Raw genomic sequence first — 21,290 nt, 5'->3', positions numbered from 1 at the left:
TGTGAATCCAACTACACACAACTTCCAAGTCACTTTGCCAAGAAATGATTTAAAATTGCTCCTCTTGATGAATTTGATTTTGAAGACAGCTCTTCTTTGTCTGGAACATCCAACACACATGATACTGCCACTGTGCTTTTTCAAGACTGTACAAATGAAGTAGCTGCTGGAAAACAAACTGTGTCAGCTGCTGTCATAAACAAAAGAGGCTGCAAACTTATAAGCTAACTGCCTTGCCAACATGTGCAAAATCACTGCAAGTCATCAACACAACCCAGTCTACTGGAATAGTTTCAAAGTGACTGAAGGACATGGATTTTCTTCTACCTGATGCTGAGACCCCGCATAGCAGATGTAACTGAATTATTGCTTATTCGGTGCGGACTGAAGAATGAAGAAAAGCCAGTTCCTCAGAGGGCTGGAATTCATGCTCTGATCTCCCAGAATACCGTCCCACTGAAGAAGTTTGGATTTTTTCCAGTAATACCACCTCCAGTCACAAACTATACAACAGTATACACAGCTCTAAAATAATTTAAAATGTGCATGCTCAATTTGAAGACCAGCCTTTTCTGCCTATATTCTGCGATGAAGGTGTTATATGTATTGTAGCTGACACTTTTATGAGCAATCCAGTAGAATTTGATGATCTTCATCCACTGATGGGCGTTTTGCACATGAAAACAGTTGTTTTGAGATGTGCAGGAAGTTATCTCAGTGGATATGTGTCCTAGACAATGCACTTATTGAGGCTCAATTCTATGAAAGCAAAACTGGTCAGTCAGTATTGAGCGGAAGTCATTATGGTCATTCGTTACAAGGTATGCTGATCATATCTGAGAATACAGAAACACTGCGTTGGAATGCTTTCTGGAACAAGAATGACAAATTAGGTTTTGCATATCTCATCTCAGAACTGAACAAGGCACAGGGTGCACTTCATTCAAAAGATATAATGCAAAGGCAGGCAATGTTCAATAGACTCCGTTCAAAATCAGAAATCCTGAAAAACAAGTTTGTAGAGTTTGTCAAAAGAATGGGAAGAAACATCAAAACTTTGTAAGAACTGGAGAAATGTTTTACACATGATAGTTCTATGGAAAAACTTTGTACATGCTGATCAGGAAGGTGATTGGGAGCTGCACTTGAAGATTGAGGAGGCATTGATTACTGTATTTCGCAAATTCAATTGCATGAACTACCTGAAATATGGGTCCTGGTATTTGGAAAGAATGAAAAAGGTATAGGTGTAAAAACAATACCTCTACAGAAAATTCATGCAACTACATTTTGTGATGAAAGACAGAGATGGAACGTTCAATGATGTAGCTCCAGATATGAAACTAGAACAGGCAATCCAGAGATCATAGAAAAGCTCCAAGGAAATTGAGGGTTAGACACGTAAAAGTGAATATGTTGCTCAATGGCAGCTAGTTTACCATGAAGTCCTTTCTATTTGCAATGTTTTCAGAAGGATGACAAATTCAAAATTAATGGACCATCGTGAAACTGTTCGCCAGCACAAACTTGTGGGAAAGAGAGGGGAATGTTTTAATACACATGTTTGCAGCCTTCTTCATTGTGTGTAGATCGCAACCCAAAATAAACAACTATAGTTCAAAGGGAAAAGTACATTCAAAAGGAAAACAACACATTCTTTGAAGAAATCTGATTCATTTAATAAAAAATCGTATTAAAAAGCAGCCAAAACATGTCCTGCTAACATATACATAAAAATAATAATTAATGAAAAAGACAGATTAGACAATTTCAATATACTCCATACATATAAATTGACAAGAGGTAAAAAGTGAGTGGCAACGATTATAGTTCGACGCGCGTTTCGGCGTTACAAAAAACGCCTTCTTCAGGAGCCACAATTTCCGTCTAGAAAAATACAAAATATACATATAATCAACATAACATATACCGAAAAATCTTTTTTCGAAAAGTTTTTTAACAATAAGCTTTTATCACAATGTTACTAAAAATACATGAAAACAATCATAGTGCAGAGTCCTGAAAATACTTTCCCTATGTTATCGAAGCAGTCTAATTATTACCTGACATGATACAGACTAATGTTTATATATTTGAGCAGTTGTGAATCAATTGTACCAAGCCCGTTGGACCGAAAGGTTCGATGGGCCAAGATCAATTGATAAATTTCTATACTTCAATGGTAAGGCAAAAGTCAGTTTTTTCATTGTGACCATGCATTCCAAGGCGAGTGCCTACTTAGAAGCACTAGTATTTATTTTTCTGACCAAATTACTTTCCACAAAGATACCTCAATTTGTCATCAACTTATACACTTATCACAGAAGGCCTCTTTAAAAAGTAAACTATTTGATATCCGCTGGCCCAGGTATATATTATGCACGTCATAAATTGTCCATCAAGTGTAATGCATAAAGGGACAAAATTTGCGTCATCATTAAAACTAAAAAACCTCACTTATTTATTGATTATTAGAATCTCAACACATCAGTACACGTAGAGATCTATGGAGTCACTCTTACCAGATAGATATTTGTAGGTTGCTTATGCCAGCGTTACAGTATTTCAATGGCCAGGATACAACCACCCTTTCCAGTTAATTTTTCACAGACAGATTCTGATTCTATGGCAAGAGATACGTGAAATATACATTTAAGAATACTAGAGGTTCTTAAAGTAGTCAAAACATTTCTGTAATTGCCGCCCCACTATTCTTACCAAAAATAAATAGTAAGCGATAACAGTTCGGGAGGTTTTTTAGTTTTAGTCTTAATGATGACGCAAATTTTGTCCCTTTATGCATTACACTTGATGGACAATTTATGACGTGCATAATATATACCTGGGCCAGCGGATATCAAATAGTTTACTTTTTAAAGAGGCCTTCTGTGATAAGTGTATAAGTTGATGACAAATTGAGGTATCTTTGTGGAAAGTAATTTGGTCAGAAAAATAAATACTAGTGCTTCTAAGTAGGCACTCGCCTTGGAATGCATGGTCACAATGAAAAAACTGACTTTTGCCTCACCATTGAAGTATAGAAATTTATCAATTGATCTTGGCCCATCGAACCTTTCGGTCCAACGGGCTTGGTACAATTGATTCACAACTGCTCAAATATATAAACATTAGTCTGTATCATGTCAGGTAATAATTAGACTGCTTCGATAACATAGGGAAAGTATTTTCAGGACTCTGCACTATGATTGTTTTCATGTATTTTTAGTAACATTGTGATAAAAGCTTATTGTTAAAAAACTTTTCGAAAAAAGATTTTTCGGTATATGTTATGTTGATTATATGTATATTTTGTATTTTTCTAGACGGAAATTGTGGCTCCTGAAGAAGACGTTTTTTGTAACGCCGAAACGCGCGTCGAACTATAATCGTTGCCACTCACTTTTTACCTCTTGTCAATTTATATGTATGGAGTATATTGAAATTGTCTAATCTGTCTTTTTCATTAATTATTATTTTTATGTATATGTTAGCAGGACATGTTTTGGCTGCTTTTTAATACGATTTTTTATTAAATGAATCAGATTTCTTCAAAGAATGTGTTGTTTTCCTTTTGAATGTACTTTTCCCTTTGAACTATAGTTGTTTATTTTGGGTTGCGATCTACACACAGTTTATGTCCTTGCCCTAAGAACTATCTATTCTAAAAGCAGGGGGCCCTTGATATCCACATTGTGCAGCCTTCTTCATGTCATGCAGCAGCAAGAAAACCCCTTTCGAATGACTGAGTCTGTGCGACTTTACAACTTTCTGACCAAACAATATGTGGGAAAAGATATAATGACACGTCTACTAGATGTCCTGCAACATGGATCAAACCTATACACAGAACTGAAGCAGAAGAGATTTGTATTGAACGTGAAAAAGCTGTCTGACATGATCACTAAAGCTAAACTTCCATGCTTAAATTGTGAAAGTAAGAGTTTTGAATAGCTAGCCACTACAAAACAGGTTACAAAATAACAACTTTCCCAAGCACATACAGAGATGGATGTAGCAAAAGAAAGGGGTGAATTTATGAAGGACATTCTGTCGCATGATCTTCTTCCAACAAACGTATTATTTGACGGAGATGTTACAACCAAACCAGAAAAGCACAAACTCATACAAGAACTTGAAAAAAACATTTCACCTGAACAATTTCTATTTGGAAAGGTATCCTCATTGAAAAATGCTGTTGTTGTGGACTATGGCATAGATGCATCAAGCTAAACACTGCTCGCAAAGGGGCAGATTCTCAGAATCTGCCCCTTTGCTACCGGTATTTTTGCATTTTGGATGCATCATCCCAAATGCAAAAATCGCAATTAAAGAAATCACAAAATTGCGATTCTTTAAATTGCTATTGCATTTAAGGGATCTCAAATTGAGATTCCTTAAATGCAATGCATTAAAGTAAAACAATTAGCTAATAGGGGGATCAAATTACCATGAAGTTGAACTTCATGGTAATTTAAATAAACTTTGAAAAATGCACTAAAGGGCATTTTTCAAAGTTCCATTTTACACACAAACATGCCCTTAGGGCAAGTGTGTGTGCAAGATGTACCCATATGTAGATTTCAGGGGTGCAACAGGGTGTCCTTTTGACACCCTGGCACCCTTGAAATAGCAATCTCAATTTGCGATTCTCTAATTGAGAATCGCAAATTGAGATTGTCTTCCCATTTATTCCAAAGGGCCTCTAGGCCCATAGGAATGAATGGGGAGGTATTCCTTAATTGCGACTCGCAATTTGCGAGTCGCAATTAAGGAATTTTAAGAAATCGCTATTTTTTAAGCGAGTTCTTCATGCATGGCATTTTGCTATTCCTTATTAGCGAATCCTTATTTTTCGCTAATAAGGAATCGCAACATGGATGCTTGATGAATCTATGGGTATATGTCAGAATTACGAATGGTCAGGATTTGCAAACCTTCGGAGAGGTCGTTTAGACAGTTCTATAGATATCAAAGTCAGTGTGCACCTTGCAAGAACTGCCCACCGTCTTTGACAGTTATCTTGAACTATCTGTCAGAGAATGTGAGTGAATCAGATTAATGTCTACAAGTGGAACAATTGACCTTGCCTGCATCAAAAATTCTATACCTATACCTGTGCAAGTTGATAAATGTTGATTAACATCTCCAAGATGCACTTGAAGATGTTAACTCATTAAAACATTGCTGGTGCTTCAGTGAACACAGAATTTCGAATTATTGCAAGTGAAATGATTGTCAATGAGGAGTTGGTGCCTGCAGAGATAAATTCAATATTGTTCAAGAACTTAACAGCAAATTGGAGGAAGCTGACCTTTGTGTTGTGCCACGTTTTGAGTGGGCGATTTGAAATGGTTCCAATCGAGTCATTGTACTGTCAAATGGCACAAATGTTATTATTGAGCTACTTAGATTTGTTGCAATGTTCATAAGTCATGGATTGTCAGTTATGGGTACGCTATGGAACAGGCGAGAAAAGAAACTTAATCCCGCTTCATATTCTGTACAAGAAACTTGACACAGAGATGCCCAGTGTTTTTATCAAGGCACATATTCTAACGGGTGATGACACTATGTGCAAAATTGGAACAAAGCTTGTAGCTTTAACTGCTGAACCTGTGAAGTTTCAAAAAGGATTTGCTGAGACAGAAAAAGAATGTGACTTTAAAGACGTTGGAAAATACCTTGTGTGTGTGTGGAAAATTCATTCTGACTGTCACACTTTACAAAAAAAAAATGAATAGAGCAGAGCAACAAGGGCAATACATGACATATACACAGACATGTTAAACTTTGTTCTTGCTAAAATCATTAACTTCATCATTTCCAGGTAGCAAACAATGGTACAGTAAAGCTATCTCTATTTACTTTTGACAAACACGGCAATCAGAAACACTTCTATAATAACAAAGGGCTAAAGTGCAAGAAAAAAAGTGCAAGTGTTGGTGCAAAACATGTAAAACAATCACAATCTTAAAGTGCAAAAGTGCTTAACAGCATACATTTCTAAATCCTCCAAATATTTTAGACCCAATAGACCATCAATACAATTCTAGACTCCGAATAGTATTATCCCTCTATTGGGTTTTCCACCTTACTTAAAAACTTCCAGTTCTTTTCAAATTTTCTGGAAGCTCCCACCCGCTTTGTGTACGCTTCTTCAAAAGCCCACGTCCTTTTAGTTTTATTCAGCCATTTGTCATAAGTGGGAACTTCCCTAGACATCCAATTTTGTAAGATTAGAGAACAGGCCACTGAACAAGTAATAGAAAGAAAATTAGCTTCTGCTTCCGTTAAGAATGTTCTATATTTGCACACACCAAACAGGGCGGCTTCAGCCTCTGGCGATAGCCTCTTTTAAAATGCACGATTTAAAGCCAAAGAACTTGCCTCCCAAAAAAGCTCTAATCTTGGACACAAAACGAAAATGTGGCACCAACCCCTTTCTCCGTCAGCCTGACACTGAAAACACCTATCTTCGGCATCCGAATATCTTTTCTTCAGTGCACTCGGGGTGCGGTTGGCCAACCATTGGGATAGAAAAGCCATCCTTTGGTAGTTGGCTGCTCTCAGAGACTTACTTCCCCGAAGGCACAGGGTTTCCTGGGATGGAAAAAGTACATTTTGTTTCACGGGCCAACTTTTCCAGATGATTCTCAATCAATGGAAGTTGGCCCTGATTTCACAATAAACAATACCAATTTCCTACCCCACTTAATTTGGCCCCAAAGAGCGCTATCACCAGTATATTCGGGGTGTCAAAAATTCCTTTAATACTTTTAACAAAATAAACAATTTGTAGGTATTCAAAAAAGGTGGGCCTCCTCTGGCTCCCATCCCTCAATGCCACCTCCTGCCAAGAGATCATCCTATTCTGTGTTGAAAAGTCTCTTAGCGCCCTAAGCCCGCAACCTTCCCAGTGCTTCAAGTGACCTGCTTGAATTTGGAGGCCGAGGCTCTTACATTCTTTTAGCTTTAGGTACTGAAACCCAGTAGAGCCCGTTACTTTAAAAAAAAGCCTGGAGTCTGAACGAGTAATCGTTAAGTGTCTTGTACGGAGTTCTTTCCTGCAATTTGGAGGTTTTTAGGAATATTAAAATCTGAGAGCCGGTTTCCTGTGCCATTTTTTTCAACAAACATTTTATCTCTAACACTCTTTGAGCCCATTAAACCCGCCAATAGAAAACAGCATCATAATACGTTTTTAGATGGGGTAACGCCAAACCTCCTTGCTCAATCGTTAATTGAAGTGATGAAAGTTTCACCCTTGGGGCTTTCTTTCCCCAAACAAACTGTCTACTTAGGGTTTCTATTTCTTTGAACAAAACATGTCTTAATTTTAATAGGAATGTTAATAAATAACAAAGTAAGTAACAGCAATTCAGCCATCTTAATAAGGGAAGCACTACCAACTAAGGTTAAGGGAAGTAACAACCACTGATCTAAAAGTCTCCTTATTCTTTCCAACATTCTTACATAATTCAAATTAAATAGCTGTTGATATTGATTGGACACAAATATCCCCAAATATCTAATTTGGTCTGACTTCACAGCTTGCACGCTAAGACAGAGTGGAAGAAAAATCATATCTGAATTTAAAAGCAGAGCGTCAGTTGTATTTGGGTTTATTTTATAACCCCCAATTAGCTCAAATTCACTAAATTCCCTCAATACTGCTTCCACATTATAATTAGTAGGCTTCAAGTATGAAATGATGCAAGGAGTTTTAGTTTGGCCATGTCCAGGATTGGGGCCTTGATTGCAGCATTATTACGTATTTTAATAGCCAGCGGTTATATAAAAAAGGTAAAATGTAGGGGGAGAGCAGGCAACCTTGTCTTGTCCCCCTCTTAATCTGTACTACACCTGCCCGTTTCATATTAATCACTACCAGGGCTTGGGCCCCCTGGTAAATATTATGTAGCATTGCAATAACCTGAGGGGGGAAACCAAATTGGCGGAGTGCAAAGTAGAGGGTATTCCAATTCACCAAATCGAATGCTTTCTCAGCATCGACCATCGTTATACAGGCCGGGATAAAGTTGGTGTTACAAAAGTCCGAAGCCTGTATTAAAAATTTGGTATTGGCTACCATAAATCTTCCTGCTATAAAACCTGCCTGATCTTTGTGAATTACATCCTGTGCCGCCATTAAAAAACGCTCCGCCCATACCTTCATAACAATCTTGTAGTCTGAGTTGAGGAGGCTAATAGACTTGTATGAGTTTAAATCTTTCGGGTTCTTATCCTTTTTTACGAAGCATATAAAAATTGCCTCTTTGAAGGCCAGAGGAAACTGGCCCCCATTCATAATGTAGAATTAATTATGTTGAAAAAGTCTTATAAAATTCTCTTGGGAACTCATCTTCCCCACATGACGTAGACCCGGCCTTTGCCTTAATGGCTGCCACAATCTCTGCAGTTTTTATCTCGGACTTTAATTGATCGATCTGAGGACCAGGTAATCTTGGAATATCTACATTCTCAAAATACTCATGTACTTATGTATCATCTCCTCCGGTCCCGTGTCCATGGAGGGCAAGGGAACAATTGCAATGAAAGAGAAGTCCAGATTCCAAGGTAGGATATCCTGGATGTATTACACGGCAGTCTATCGTGTAGAAACTGGCGCCGTGTCACGGAGGGAACATCGGCGATTAGGAAGGAGAAACATTTAAAGCTGCTCCTGCTTGTACCAAGAATCGGTACCGATGGGGGAGGTTTCTGGATATGGAGTAAATCCAAGTAATCAAGGGGACGCCAGGATAAGCGTGTAATACATCCAGGATATCCTACCTTGGAATCCGGACCGCACCGTCATTGTAATTGTTCCTTTGCCCTCCATTGACACGGGAACCTGTCCTCCTCAGCACCGTTCTAATTCAGCAACCCGGTCCTGAAGATGATCCTGAGTCACAGCATCGAAACGTCGTCGACCCCTCAGCACAACTGATAGCGCATTATCCTCTGTGGTTCAACCAAATTACAGTCTCCATCTAAAAAAAACTATAAATTACTGCAGTGAACCACCAATACTCACTGTATATATCTGTTCACTAATTACACGTTGCGCCGTTTTCACTGATTACACTTTGTCACTTGCGTCGCCACTTTTTGTGTCACATACACAATTGAGCACCAAGTCCAATTGGGGTTGCTTTCGCATTCCTTGCCTACAGTGCTGCTACAACTGTACCTACTTTATTGTGTTTTCAAAATATATGATGCCAAGTGCACTTTTCAAAAATTCAATCAGTCTCCCTTTTTCCTTTCATGTAATGTGTTGTACATGCATTTCTAACTGTCCTCAATAATCATACCAGTTGAGATATTGTTGTTTTACCTCTCCTTCTCAAATGTTCAACATTTTGCAAATGTACCATGAGTGATTGCCGAAACAAATAAACAAAGTGAACTATGAGAATGTGTCTAAAACAGGAGTTATAAACATTATTTTTTTCATATTTAGATCATAAACATTGTTTGGTTTATACATAAATGATTAAAAAACATTATTATGTGTTTCATTTCTATATTTGTCTCTTGTTCCTCTATTATAGCCCCCATTTTGGAAAATGGAGAAAGGGTTGCTCTGAGGAGTTACTTTCTCTCTATATAAGACTACTTGACCCCCAAAATGTTTTGACACCAAAATGAAGTTTATAGGTCTCATGGTTCCTGAAATATTACATCATCACTGCAACACATCTGCCATTTTTAAAAATGTTGTTCCAGAAACATTTGTCCGGATTTGCAATATCTTACCAAGCTAAACTACTTCTCTAATAATCCAAAAATACAAATCAAAAATGAAAATCACTGGACACATTTATTTTGACGGAAGTATATCAGGGGGCGGGATTAATAGAGTCAATAACCTATATTTAAGGTCAGTTCAGTTATGTTGTCAGATCGAATTTTTAAAACACATCGCAAAATGCACACAGGTAAAATCTCAGCTCAAATAGGCTCAACTGTACATTAGCCTCAAATAAGAACAGTTACAATATAAACATTTAAAATTCATAAAATCACCTCAAAGAAATGCAATATAAAATAAATTTCCTTTAAAACCCAGATATGTAACTAATTCTACAAAACTGTAGGACAGACGATGGGGAGAGGAGTCAATATGTGCAACGAAATGAAGAGTGTAAGAATTTAGATACGGCGGTGACCCCAAGATTGCTAGCCTAATTGTTTACAAGCTATTTGTGCAACAGCCCGATTAGTAAGCCCCAGTACACAACACAAGGGCACAATCCACCTAGATCTAGGTTTTGAATATGCCCAGCAAAAGAACAAGAGGTGTTCTTCTATTTTCTTCTCATAGCAACATAATGGGCAAGACTTAGAAACAGTCACAGAAGGCTGCAAAGATGAAGTAAAAACAGCAGTTGCTAAAATACCATATCTGTAATACTAGTGAGTGCAGAGTTGATATGACCAAGACATTCTTCTACCCTAAATACACATTTATGGAGGAGAAAGAATTTAGACAGAGTACCAACACTGTCAGAAAGGTTACTGAACGCCATGTACCTGGCCCAAAATTTAAGGTTCACAACAGCTGCCAAAGGTGCCAACAGTTGCTCAGACCCAGGTTAATAGGAGACTGCTTGACATAGGCAAACCAAGGAATCCTCTGGGATTGTTGGCAACCGACAATATCTCTCAGGGCGTCTCTATGCGATTTATGGAAGGTTTTAGTGAATTTGTCACACTTAACTATCTACAAAATACTGTATTGAATTTTGTGAACGTTCTTGCCATTTTCTATGGCATAGTTACATTTTATTTATTTCATACATCAATACAACACTTATAATTGTTATAACAGGAATGAAATTAACTCTAGTTTGTTAAAATTATTGAACCTGAATTAAAAATGTGTTCTAAAGAAGCAAATGTGTATGTTCTATAAGTATTACGCATACGTTTAGGTTGTAAAGTTGCGACTAAATTTCTTATATTTTCTGTAAGTTGCTAGGTCAGCTTCAACTTTTATGAAAATTTATTCTTATCAACTTGTTTTTGGCAATGTCTATTGTAAGACATATTTTCTCTATAACAATAACATATTTTACTATCAGCTCCCGAACATGAAGTGTAGACGTTGACAGTACATACAACATTGGCAATTTTGTTGCTTGACACACTTTAACTATGTGTAATTGCCTCCTCATTGCCTCACAGTGTGCAGCCGTTTATACATGGCAAACTGTATTATGGAAGATGTGTTTAACAATAAAATAGAGCTAAAAGTTAAAAAATTTTGTGATTAGTTTCACCAAAGTAATCATGAGAATTAAACATACAACGAAAAACGATACACTGGCAGATGCATCAACGTAGCCTTTTGCTATTCCTAAATAGCGATTTTTAAGGAATCGCTATTTAGGAATAGCAAAAGCCTATGCATGTAGGAATCGCTATTAAAATAGCGATTCCTAAACATTCCTTAATTGCTACTCGCAAATTGGTAGTCGCAATTAAGGAATGCTGTACCATTCATTCCTATGGGCCTACAGGCCCATAGGAATGAATTGGAGCTTGCATGAGCAATTTGCGAGTACCAGTAGCTACTCGCAAATTGCTCATGCAATTTCAAGGGTGCAAGGGTGTCAAAATGACACCCTGTTGCACCCCTGAAATTGATCTCTGCACAGATGTTGCACACACACATGCCCTAAGGGCATGTGTGTGCGCAACATGAAACTTTGAAAAATGCACAAAAGTGCTTTTTTCAAAGTTTTAGCAAATTACCATGAAGTTCAACTTCATGGTAATTTGCTACTCCTATTAGCGAATTCGCTATTTTTTTGACTTTCATGCATTGCATTTAAGGAATCTCAATTTGGGATTCCTTAAATGCAATCGCAATTTAAGGAATCTCAATTTAGAGATTCCTTAAATTGCGATTTTTGCATTTGGGATGATGCATCCCAAATGCAAAAATACCTGGAGCAAAGGGGCAGATTCTGAGAATCTGCCCCTTTGCTCCCGGTATTTACTCTGATGCATATGCCTGAATGATATTCAAAGAAAATTGCAAGGTTGAACAATTATTGCTATATTTTCTACATGTTGACAAAGTAAATATATGAGGACCAATTTGGTTGTTAGTATGTTGCCTGTAGACCCTCTTGTAAATGTGAAAAAGCAAAAAGTCGCAGTTACAGGCTCGGTGAAGTGAACAACAACTCGAGATAGCAGATGACAGAACTACTTAAAAAGTCAGAGAAAACAAAAATCACCTGTTTGAGGTTGGTAGGAGCCATTCTCTTATGCTACTGTTGGTTGTTATTCGTTGATGATAATTAAGAGATGATACATAATACTAAATCCCTGAAGATAAATATGTTTTCTAGGCTGCGGAAGTGAACTCAGAAGCACTCCTAAAATCCAGGCAATTTTAGCTGGAAAGACAAATTCCACAGGAAAGGATACTACTTACGACACTTGATGCACACCATACAAATATTACAAGGCGTATCCAGAAGATGCCTTTGCCATGTATGTGCGGCTGCATCTTGTAGGAAATAATTGTTTGAACCAGAATGTAAAGCATCCCTAGTCCGAACGTCAGGCATGCTCCAATGATGTGCATGGCTATGAAAGTAGTTTTCTGAAAAAAACAGGGAAAAGGTTTGTTGATTTTCAGTTTCCGAACAATAAAACCCTTTACTTTTATCACATCAACATAAATAATAAATGCACATGTCAATACATTTTTACACATTGTCACATGTAATGTTCGTATAAATAAAATGATAGACGGTGTGAACGGCAAATGGACCAAACTTTTGGTAAAGTACCCAGAATTTAAGACTGTTATAAATAGTAAGAACAATAGTGGTAAGTCTCTTAGAAGACATCATATGAGGGTAAATGGCCAATAAATGAAAATTACTCTCCCAAGGTCTGTACCTTGGTTGCGTCAAGTTCCAACTCAAGAACATTAAAATCAGCGTAGGTGCAAGATCAACACTACTACCGAGTCTTGCGCTCACTGAACTATAATTTCCTACACAGGCCTGAATTTGACACATCAGGAAAAGAAAGGGAAAGAGAGGGAGAAAGAGAAAGAGAGAGGAAACAGACAGAAGGAGAAAGAAACATAATGTGAGACAGAGGCAGACGAATGGCTAGAGAACAGGAGACTCAGAAATAGAGAAAATATCTGGAGGGTATTCAAGATTGTGTTGATGGCATGTAATTCTAGCCATCTTACCAGATCTGAATTGTTTGCAGATGGTAAGAAGCATGATCAATAAACCTGGTCTAGAACTGAAAATTAGATTGGGAGGAAAAGAAGGAATCTCCAATATTATAGGATTATTTTGCATGCGAAGTCACTCTTGTAGACCTATTTTTGATAGTTAAATGCATTGGATGAAAAGATAATTTATTTGGAATCTTGTTCATTGAAAGTGGGAAGGAGGAAGACATAACTATTCAGTCTAATTAGCATGCCTATTAATTAGTATACCATTTTAAAAGACAAGAAGAGGGGTTGGGCAAATCGTTGCTAATGCTCAGTAACCATTCGAAATATTAAAATGTTATACAGATTCCTATTTGTTCACTACCTGCTTTGAACAAACATGATGTCTACGAAGCGTTTTTAAGTTGTAAAGAAAGAGAATACTAAGACATATACTTGTCAATATAGGTTACTGGTCACCTGGAATTAGTACTCTGCAGTGTATCTAATGCCCAACGCTCATACTACTTGTACACACCATATTCACTATAGGGTTCGACAGCAATTCTGGTGTTAAAATCTCCAAGTAAGAATATTACAGCAGAAGCGTGAAGCTGATAAAAACCATACATAAAAGCAAAAACCTTATCCAACAGATCCAGGCGACTGTACCCGGCGGTAGGTCCACATTAAACAAAACAACATCAATTAATTTCAATAAATTAGGCAGGAGAGTTAAATGCAGTCCGGCAATTTTTTTAGAGGTCTAATAAGTAACCTGCTATTTCAATCATGTCTTAAGCGAGATAGATGGCCTCCGCTGGCAGCTCTTAAACAAGCATTGGCATAGCCAATAGGTCTCGCCTTTGGGACCTTATAAGTGGTTAGCCATGCAACAGTTGATATTGTTGCACCAAGGATATTGTGCTGCATAACTAAATACGTATAAGGTCCCAAAAGCAAGACCTATTGGCTACGCCAATGCTTGCTCGATGTTTAGCTCCACTGCAGGGGAGGCTGGTTACCTGCGGTTACCAATGCTTTAAAGAATATACATTGTGCTTTATTCAACCCAGGGAGTAATGCTCTCTCCCCTTTGGTTGTTTGGTGCATCATTCCGCCTCATCAGAAGCACTTCTGGTGCAATGAATGAGGCGGTACAAAAGGGGGTGGTGATGGACGGAGCATCTGAACCAATCAAACACTCACACCCAGTCAAAAGATCTGGATTTGATCCATCACCGTTTTTTAGCCCACTCTGCCACCCCAGTTCAGACATGGCTATATGCAAATCAGTCTGACCCTGTGCCTCATGGGAACAGTCCAGCCCGAACTGCCAAGCCATGCCTTCCCTGGACCGGAAACAAGCTTCCGAGGACCGGTTTCTGGCATTACAGCCGTCTTCAGCTCGGCTTGCTTGAATCCAGTGGCAAAGTGAGCAAGGGACTCATGTCTGAGCATACCCTGCCGCACTTATGGCGGCCAAAGCGGTACAAAAGGGGGTGGTGATGGACGGAGCATCTGAACCAATCAAACACTCACACCCAGTCAAAAGATCTGGGTTTGATCCATCACCGTTCTTTAGCCCACTCTGCCACCCCAGTTCAGATATGGCTTTATGCAAATCAGTCTGACCCTGTGCCTCATGGGAACAGTCCAGCCCGAACTGCCAAGCCATGCCTTCCCTGGACCGGAAACAAGCTTCCGAGGACCGGTTTCTGGCATTACAGCCGTCTTCAGCCCGGCTTGCTTGAATCCAGTGGCAAAGTGAGCAAGGGAGTCACGTCTGAGCATACCCTGCCACACTTATGGCGGCCAAAGCGGTACAAAAGGGGGGGGTGATGGACGGAGCATCTGAACCAATTAAACACTCACACCCAGTCAAAAGATCTGGGTTTGATCCATCACCGTTCTTTAGCCCACTCTGCCACCCCAGTTCAGACATGGCTATATGCAAATCAGTCTGACCCTGTGCCTCATGGGAACAGTCCAGCCCGAACTGCCAAGCCATGCCTTCCCTGGACCGGAAACAAGCTTCCTAGGACCGGTTTCTGGCATTACAGCCGTCTTCAGCCCGGCTTGCTTGAATCCAGTGGCAAAGTGAGCAAGGGACTCACGTCTGAGCATACCCTGCCACACTTATGGCAGCCAAAGCGGTACCAAAGGGGGTGGTGATGGACGGAGCATCTGAACCAATCAAACACTAACACCCAGTCCAAAGATCTGGGTTTGATCCATCACCGTTCTTTAGCCCACTCTGCCACCCCAGTTCAGACATGGCTATATGCAAATCAGTCTGACCCTGTGCCTCATGGAAACAGTTCAGCCCGAAATGCCAGGCCATGCCTTCCCTGGACCGGAAACAAGCTTCCGAGGACCGGTTTCTGGCATTACAGCCGTCTTCAGCCCGGCTTGCTTGAATCCAGTGGCAAAGTGAGCAAGGGACTCATGTCTGAGCATACCCTGCCACACTTATGGCGGCCAAAGCGGTACAAAAGGGGGTGGTGATGGACGGAGCATCTGAACCAATCAAACACTCACACCCAGTCAAAAGATCTGGGTTTGATCCATCACCGTTCTTTAGCCCACTCTGCCACCCCAGTTCAGACATGGCTATATGCAAATCAGTCTGACCCTGTGCCTCATGGGAACAGTCCAGCCCGAACTGCCAAGCAATGCCTTCCCTGGACCGGAAACAAGCTTCCGAGGACCGTTTTCTGGCATTACAGCCGTCTTCAGCCCGGCTTGCTTGAATCCAGTGGCAAGTAGAGCAGGTTTGCACATATAATCATCGGCTCATTACAGCCGTCCTGCTGGCATTGCCAGACCTCAGCATTGAACGGGTGGTGCCTTCTCCAGCGGTGCCCAAGAAGCAAGCAGGAGAGGGGCCCGTGAATGCACTGTCTGTGAAGGAGCCCTGGCCGAACTACTGCTGCGGCGTGTCTGACCTTGGAAGGAAGGAGTGCTGAGCCGTCCCTGCGCCAAAGCATGAACCCACCAAGCTGTTCTGGCGGCTGGTGGACGAGCTGCTGGCCCTGCGGCTAGTGCAGAGGATCTGCCGGGCATGGGAGGGGTGGTGAGGAGCTGCGGCGCCGGCGCAATGCATGGCCAGCATCGGCAGAGATGGAGGCTAGCAGAGCCGCCTCTCGTGGGGGCGATAGGGTGAAGGGGGTGTTTGCAACAGGTACCAGCGCAGTCATGGGGGACACAGGGGGCGGGGGTGATGAGTAAGAATCGCCCTGCTGCTGCTGCTGCATCACAGCTGGCAGTGCAAGCCGCCTGCTGAGCAGTGCGTGTGCAGCAGTACGGGAACCAGTGCTGCAGGTGGGAGACTGAAGCAGTGCGTGTGCAGCATTACGAGAACAATGCAACTTGTTCTGAAATCAGCGCCATGACAGGAGGGGTGCCAACCTCCCCGCAGGATTAAAATTCCTCACGATTCGCTTTGTTTGTGCAGGCTTTTGCAGATTTGGGGACCGTGATCTGGAGCGAGCCTCCAAGAGGTCCGCTAAATAATTTTGGCTGAGCCTTTTGCAAACATGTTCACAGGTGAAAGGCTGACAGTAAAGCCACGGAATGAGAGAAGTGTGCCTGCAGAAATTGACCATCAAAAAAAAACAGACCCACAAAGCGTTTCCCTTGCGGGAGTAAGCAGGGGCACCCTCTGTTTGTGAGTTAATTACAAAATGTCGCCAAAGCTTGCTCCCGCAAGGGAATCACCAAACGTGCACGTGTTGCCATTGAAAGCGATTCAAAGAGGAGACGTTTGTGGGTGAAAAAGCGAATCGATTCCAAGAGGTCTTCTCCTATGCAGCACATGCGCACTGTGTAGGCGAGACCTAAAAAGTACTAGTCGCCTCATTGGAATCAATGACCGAAACCCTCCCTCAACCAAGTCTCCTGAAAATACAGAATGTAGCCATCTTTAAACAACTCAGTTGTATCACCTTCTAAGTAACAAGACTGACCAACAATACTCTAACTTATTAAAAAAAATACAATGATTAGATATCCCTAGTGTTTATAAACAGAGGTGTTTTAGACTATGACACAGTGGGTACACATAGCCAGCAGTCATGGTCACTAAGTGATGGTTTTAAATAATTGATTTGAATAACATGACAACTGCTGCCTTTTTTAGTTATTGTGATAATTGGTGCCAATCCTCTGATGAGAAGTAGCTATTAATGTGACGCCAAAGAGTCTCTACATTTTGTGCTGAAAAGATCTTGTGCCATCTGTGGTACTGCCACTAAGATCTGGAGTTAATGCAGGCTCAGTGGGTGAAGATATAACGTCAATACGCAGAATTAGGAAACCATCCACCTGACTCTAAATCAAAGAACAGACCTGTTTTAAGGCAATGTTCAAGCTTTACTTATTTCGGTATGGGATTTTATCTAGCACTCTAACACTAGTAGACTCTCTTGGCGCTTGTGTTACATTCAGGAGCCTGGGGGTGGGGGGTTACTGGCTGAATAATCAGGGTTTAATGGCTTTTCTAAACTGTAGTAAGTATGGAATGGCCCAGATCCAAGTTGGGGGAAGAATTGCATACTTTGGCTCCTAGTACACCCAAGACGTGGCCATCCCAGTGAGAGAATTTGAGAGAGGACGCCTCGAACAATTTCCTGAATTTATGGTGAAGGAAGACATGGCCCTGTCAGCAGAGATCTTAAACATGATGCAGGCTTATTTAAATTGGATCATTTTACTTACAGGGAGCCAGTGCAGAAGTTCCTGGAAAGAGGGTGTAGAGTCAAATCTCTTTGGTTGAAAATGCTTTTAACCAGGGCATTCAATAATTTCTGGAGCCTGCTAACAGAGGCCTTGGGAATACCCAGGTACATGGTGCTGTCATAATCGAGTCTGGTGTGTACAAAGGCATTGGCTGCCATGAATTTGTGAGGGAAGGACAGGACTCTCCTTGGAAACCTTATTTTATGGAAACAGGATTTGGTGACATAGCGGATATGAGTACTCATATATAATTTACAGTCAATCAAGATGCCCATGTTTCTAACTTTGTCTTGGGTGAGGGGACATTCCCACAGATTGCTAGTTGGAGTTGTAGCAAAGGTTCAGCTTGTATAAAACTGGGAGCGTGTCAGATTTTGCTAGGTTTATCTTGCCATAATTTAGCTCCCTCCAGTTAACTATTAAATATATGGTGGCCTGTACACTTGTCAGCACATCATAGGGGGTCATCCCTTAAGTCTATGATGAATTGGGTAAAACTAGGTAGAACTAATTGAGGTACATCGTATGGACCATCCTTCTTCCTCACAAATCCCACAGTAGAAATGTCTTGTGATAATATTTAATACACAGTTAATATATAAAGCAATATAAATAATGTAACACACGATTTAGTGGAGCCTTATTGCTGCACACTGGACAGATATTGGCAAACATAAGTTCATTAGGATCCCTGTAAAAATTATGTTTCAGGTATTTTCTGAACTAAAGTTCAGCGCTTATGGGTACACTTTGTTTGTTCTAGAGGTAGGGGCCCACGACTTTGCAGCATCTTCCTCTGTGTTTAATACATCAGGGTTTGCTGTGGCAGAGGTGGCCAACATTCATGGATCCCAGATTCCTTGTAGCTCGATAATGTGAGGCTAGGTTTTGCAAATAGATGGTTTCTTCTAAGCCTTCTTGATTATGTCCCTAATATATACATTTTTAAAACTATACTTAGTCTTCATAATTAGTCTTTTGAGCGGAACGTTTTCCAAGTGAATGAATGAATGAGTACGCTCTTATATAGCACATGGCTACCCTGAGGCATCCCAGCGCTGCGAGACCATGGACAGAAGAAGACACTCAGTGAAACAGAAATGTCTTCAATCGCTTCCTGAATACGAGATGGTCATCATCAAATCAGCTTTATGGCACCAAATCTGGTCTTAATTGTCTGCCCTCTTTGTTTGAACCAACGTTAGCAGGCTTTCCATCTTTAAGTCAACATCCACTGATTGACCTCTATTAATGACAAAACACTTCTGAAACACTCATAATTCCCTTGTGTCCTTCTTGTACAACTCTCCTTATTGCATTACAGCTCACACCTATAACACTCAGTTGCCCAGTAATGCCTTCTGGCTCAGGTATATTTACATAAAGGAGCCATACAGCCTACCCACAGTACACAGATGTCCATTCGTCATCCTGCATTTAGGGCCCTTTTGTGTACCCCCACTCAAAATTCCTCTTTCAGAACTAACGTCGCTACAATCGTTTTTGGGTGCCATTTTGGACAAACATCCACAGGGCCTGTAAGAAGTGCATTCAATTACTAAAGCGAAACAATCTAACAATGAATTGGAAAAATAAATACAGAAAAAAGGCTATGCAAAGTTTTTAACTCTGAAATTATACAAATACACTTTGGAGAAGGAACAAATGGGGGTGGGGTCGCACACTACTCACACACCGGCGGTGTCGCCCCTAAGAACTCTGGTCAATGTAGTAAAGTGTTCGCGATGCATCATCTTTCGATCTTCTGCTGTCTTCGCCATCCCTGGACACGTGTTTCGGGGTATTACCCCTCATCAGCAGGGATAGGCCGTGTACTGGGGTTGCCGATGGCTGCCAATATCTGCCAGGTATAGTACCACTCAGGCGCGTAGGTGCGGGATCCCAGGCTCGTCAGCCCGCCGCTCAAGGGAGCTTTAAAGTTACAAATGGGGGTGGGGTCGCACACTACTCACACACCGGCGGTGTCGCCCCTAAGAACTCTGGTCAATGTAGTAAAGTGTTCGCGATGCATCATCTTTCGATCTTCTGCTATCTTCGCTGTCTTCGCCATCCCTGGACACGTGTTTCGGGGTATTACCCCTCATCAGCAGGGATAGGCCGTGTACTGGGGTTGCCGATGGCTGCCAATATCTGCCAGGTATAGTACCACTCAGGCGCGTAGGTGCGGGATCCCAGGCTCGTCAGCCCGCCGCTCAAGGGAGCTTTAAAGTTACAAATGGGGGTGGGGTCGCACACTACTCACACACCGGCGGTGTCGCCCCTAAGAACTCTGGTCAATGTAGTAAAGTGTTCGCGATGCATCATCTTTCGATCTTCTGCTATCTTCGCTGTCTTCGCCATCCCTGGACTCGTGTTTCGGGGTATTACCCCTCATCAGCAGGGATAGGCCGTGTACTGGGGTTGCCGATGGCTGCCAATATCTGCCAGGTATAGTACCACTCAGGCGCGTAGGTGCGGGATCCCAGGCTCGTCAGCCCGCCGCTCAAGGGAGCTTTAAAGTTACAAATGGGGGTGGGGTCGCACACTACTCACACACCGGCGGTGTCGCCCCTAAGAACTCTGGTCAATGTAGTAAAGTGTTCGCGATGCATCATCTTTCGATCTTCTGCTATCTTCGCTGTCTTCGCCATCCCTGGACACGTGTTTCGGGGTATTACCCCTCATCAGCAGGGATAGGCCATGTACTGGGGTTGCCGATGGCTGCCAATATCTGCCAGGTATAGTACCACTCAGGCGCGTAGGTGCGGGATCCCAGGCTCGTCAGCCCGCCGCTCAAGGGAGCTTTAAAGTTACAAATGGGGGTGGGGTTGCACACTACTCACACACCGGCGGTGTCGCCCCTAAGAACTCTGGTCAATGTAGTAAAGTGTTCGCGATGCATCATCTTTCGATCTTCTGCTATCTTCGCTGTCTTCGCCATCCCTGGACACGTGTTTCGGGGTATTACCCCTCATCAGCAGGGATAGGCCGTGTACTGGGGTTGCCGATGGCTGCCAATATCTGCCAGGTATAGTACCACTCAGGCGCGTAGGTGCGGGATCCCAGGCTCGTCAGCCCGCCGCTCAAGGGAGCTTTAAAGTTACAAATGGGGGTGGGGTCGCACACTACTCACACACCGGTGGTGTCGCCCCTAAGAACTCTGGTCAATGTAGTAAAGTGTTCGCGATGCATCATCTTTCGATCTTCTGCTATCTTCGCTGTCTTCGCCATCCCTGGACACGTGTTTCGTGGTATTACCCCTCATCAGCAGGGATAGGCCGTGTACTGGGGTTGCCGATGGCTGCCAATATCTGCCAGGTATAGTACCACTCAGGCGCGTAGGTGC

At 41.5% G+C, this 21,290-nt stretch overlaps 1 protein-coding gene across 1 annotated transcript in view; it reads right to left on the bottom strand.

Annotated features, from left to right (window-relative positions):
• DRAM2 (DNA damage regulated autophagy modulator 2) overlaps window positions 1–21,290 on the bottom strand; it is a 230,302-nt gene that overhangs the window by 82,254 nt on the left and 126,758 nt on the right. Inside the window, exon 4 of the mRNA XM_078644130.1 lies at window positions 12,448–12,625. Within this exon, the coding sequence (XP_078500256.1) occupies window positions 12,448–12,625 (178 nt within the window). The remainder of the gene's footprint in view (window positions 1–12,447; window positions 12,626–21,290) is intronic.

Source organism: Lissotriton helveticus, chromosome 5_1 (genome assembly GCF_964261635.1).
Source record: "Lissotriton helveticus chromosome 5_1, aLisHel1.1, whole genome shotgun sequence".
NCBI classification, from domain to species: Eukaryota; Metazoa; Chordata; class Amphibia; order Caudata; family Salamandridae; genus Lissotriton; species Lissotriton helveticus.
Note: the sequence above shows the minus strand (reverse complement) of the source record. Positions and strands in the feature narration are given on the sequence as shown.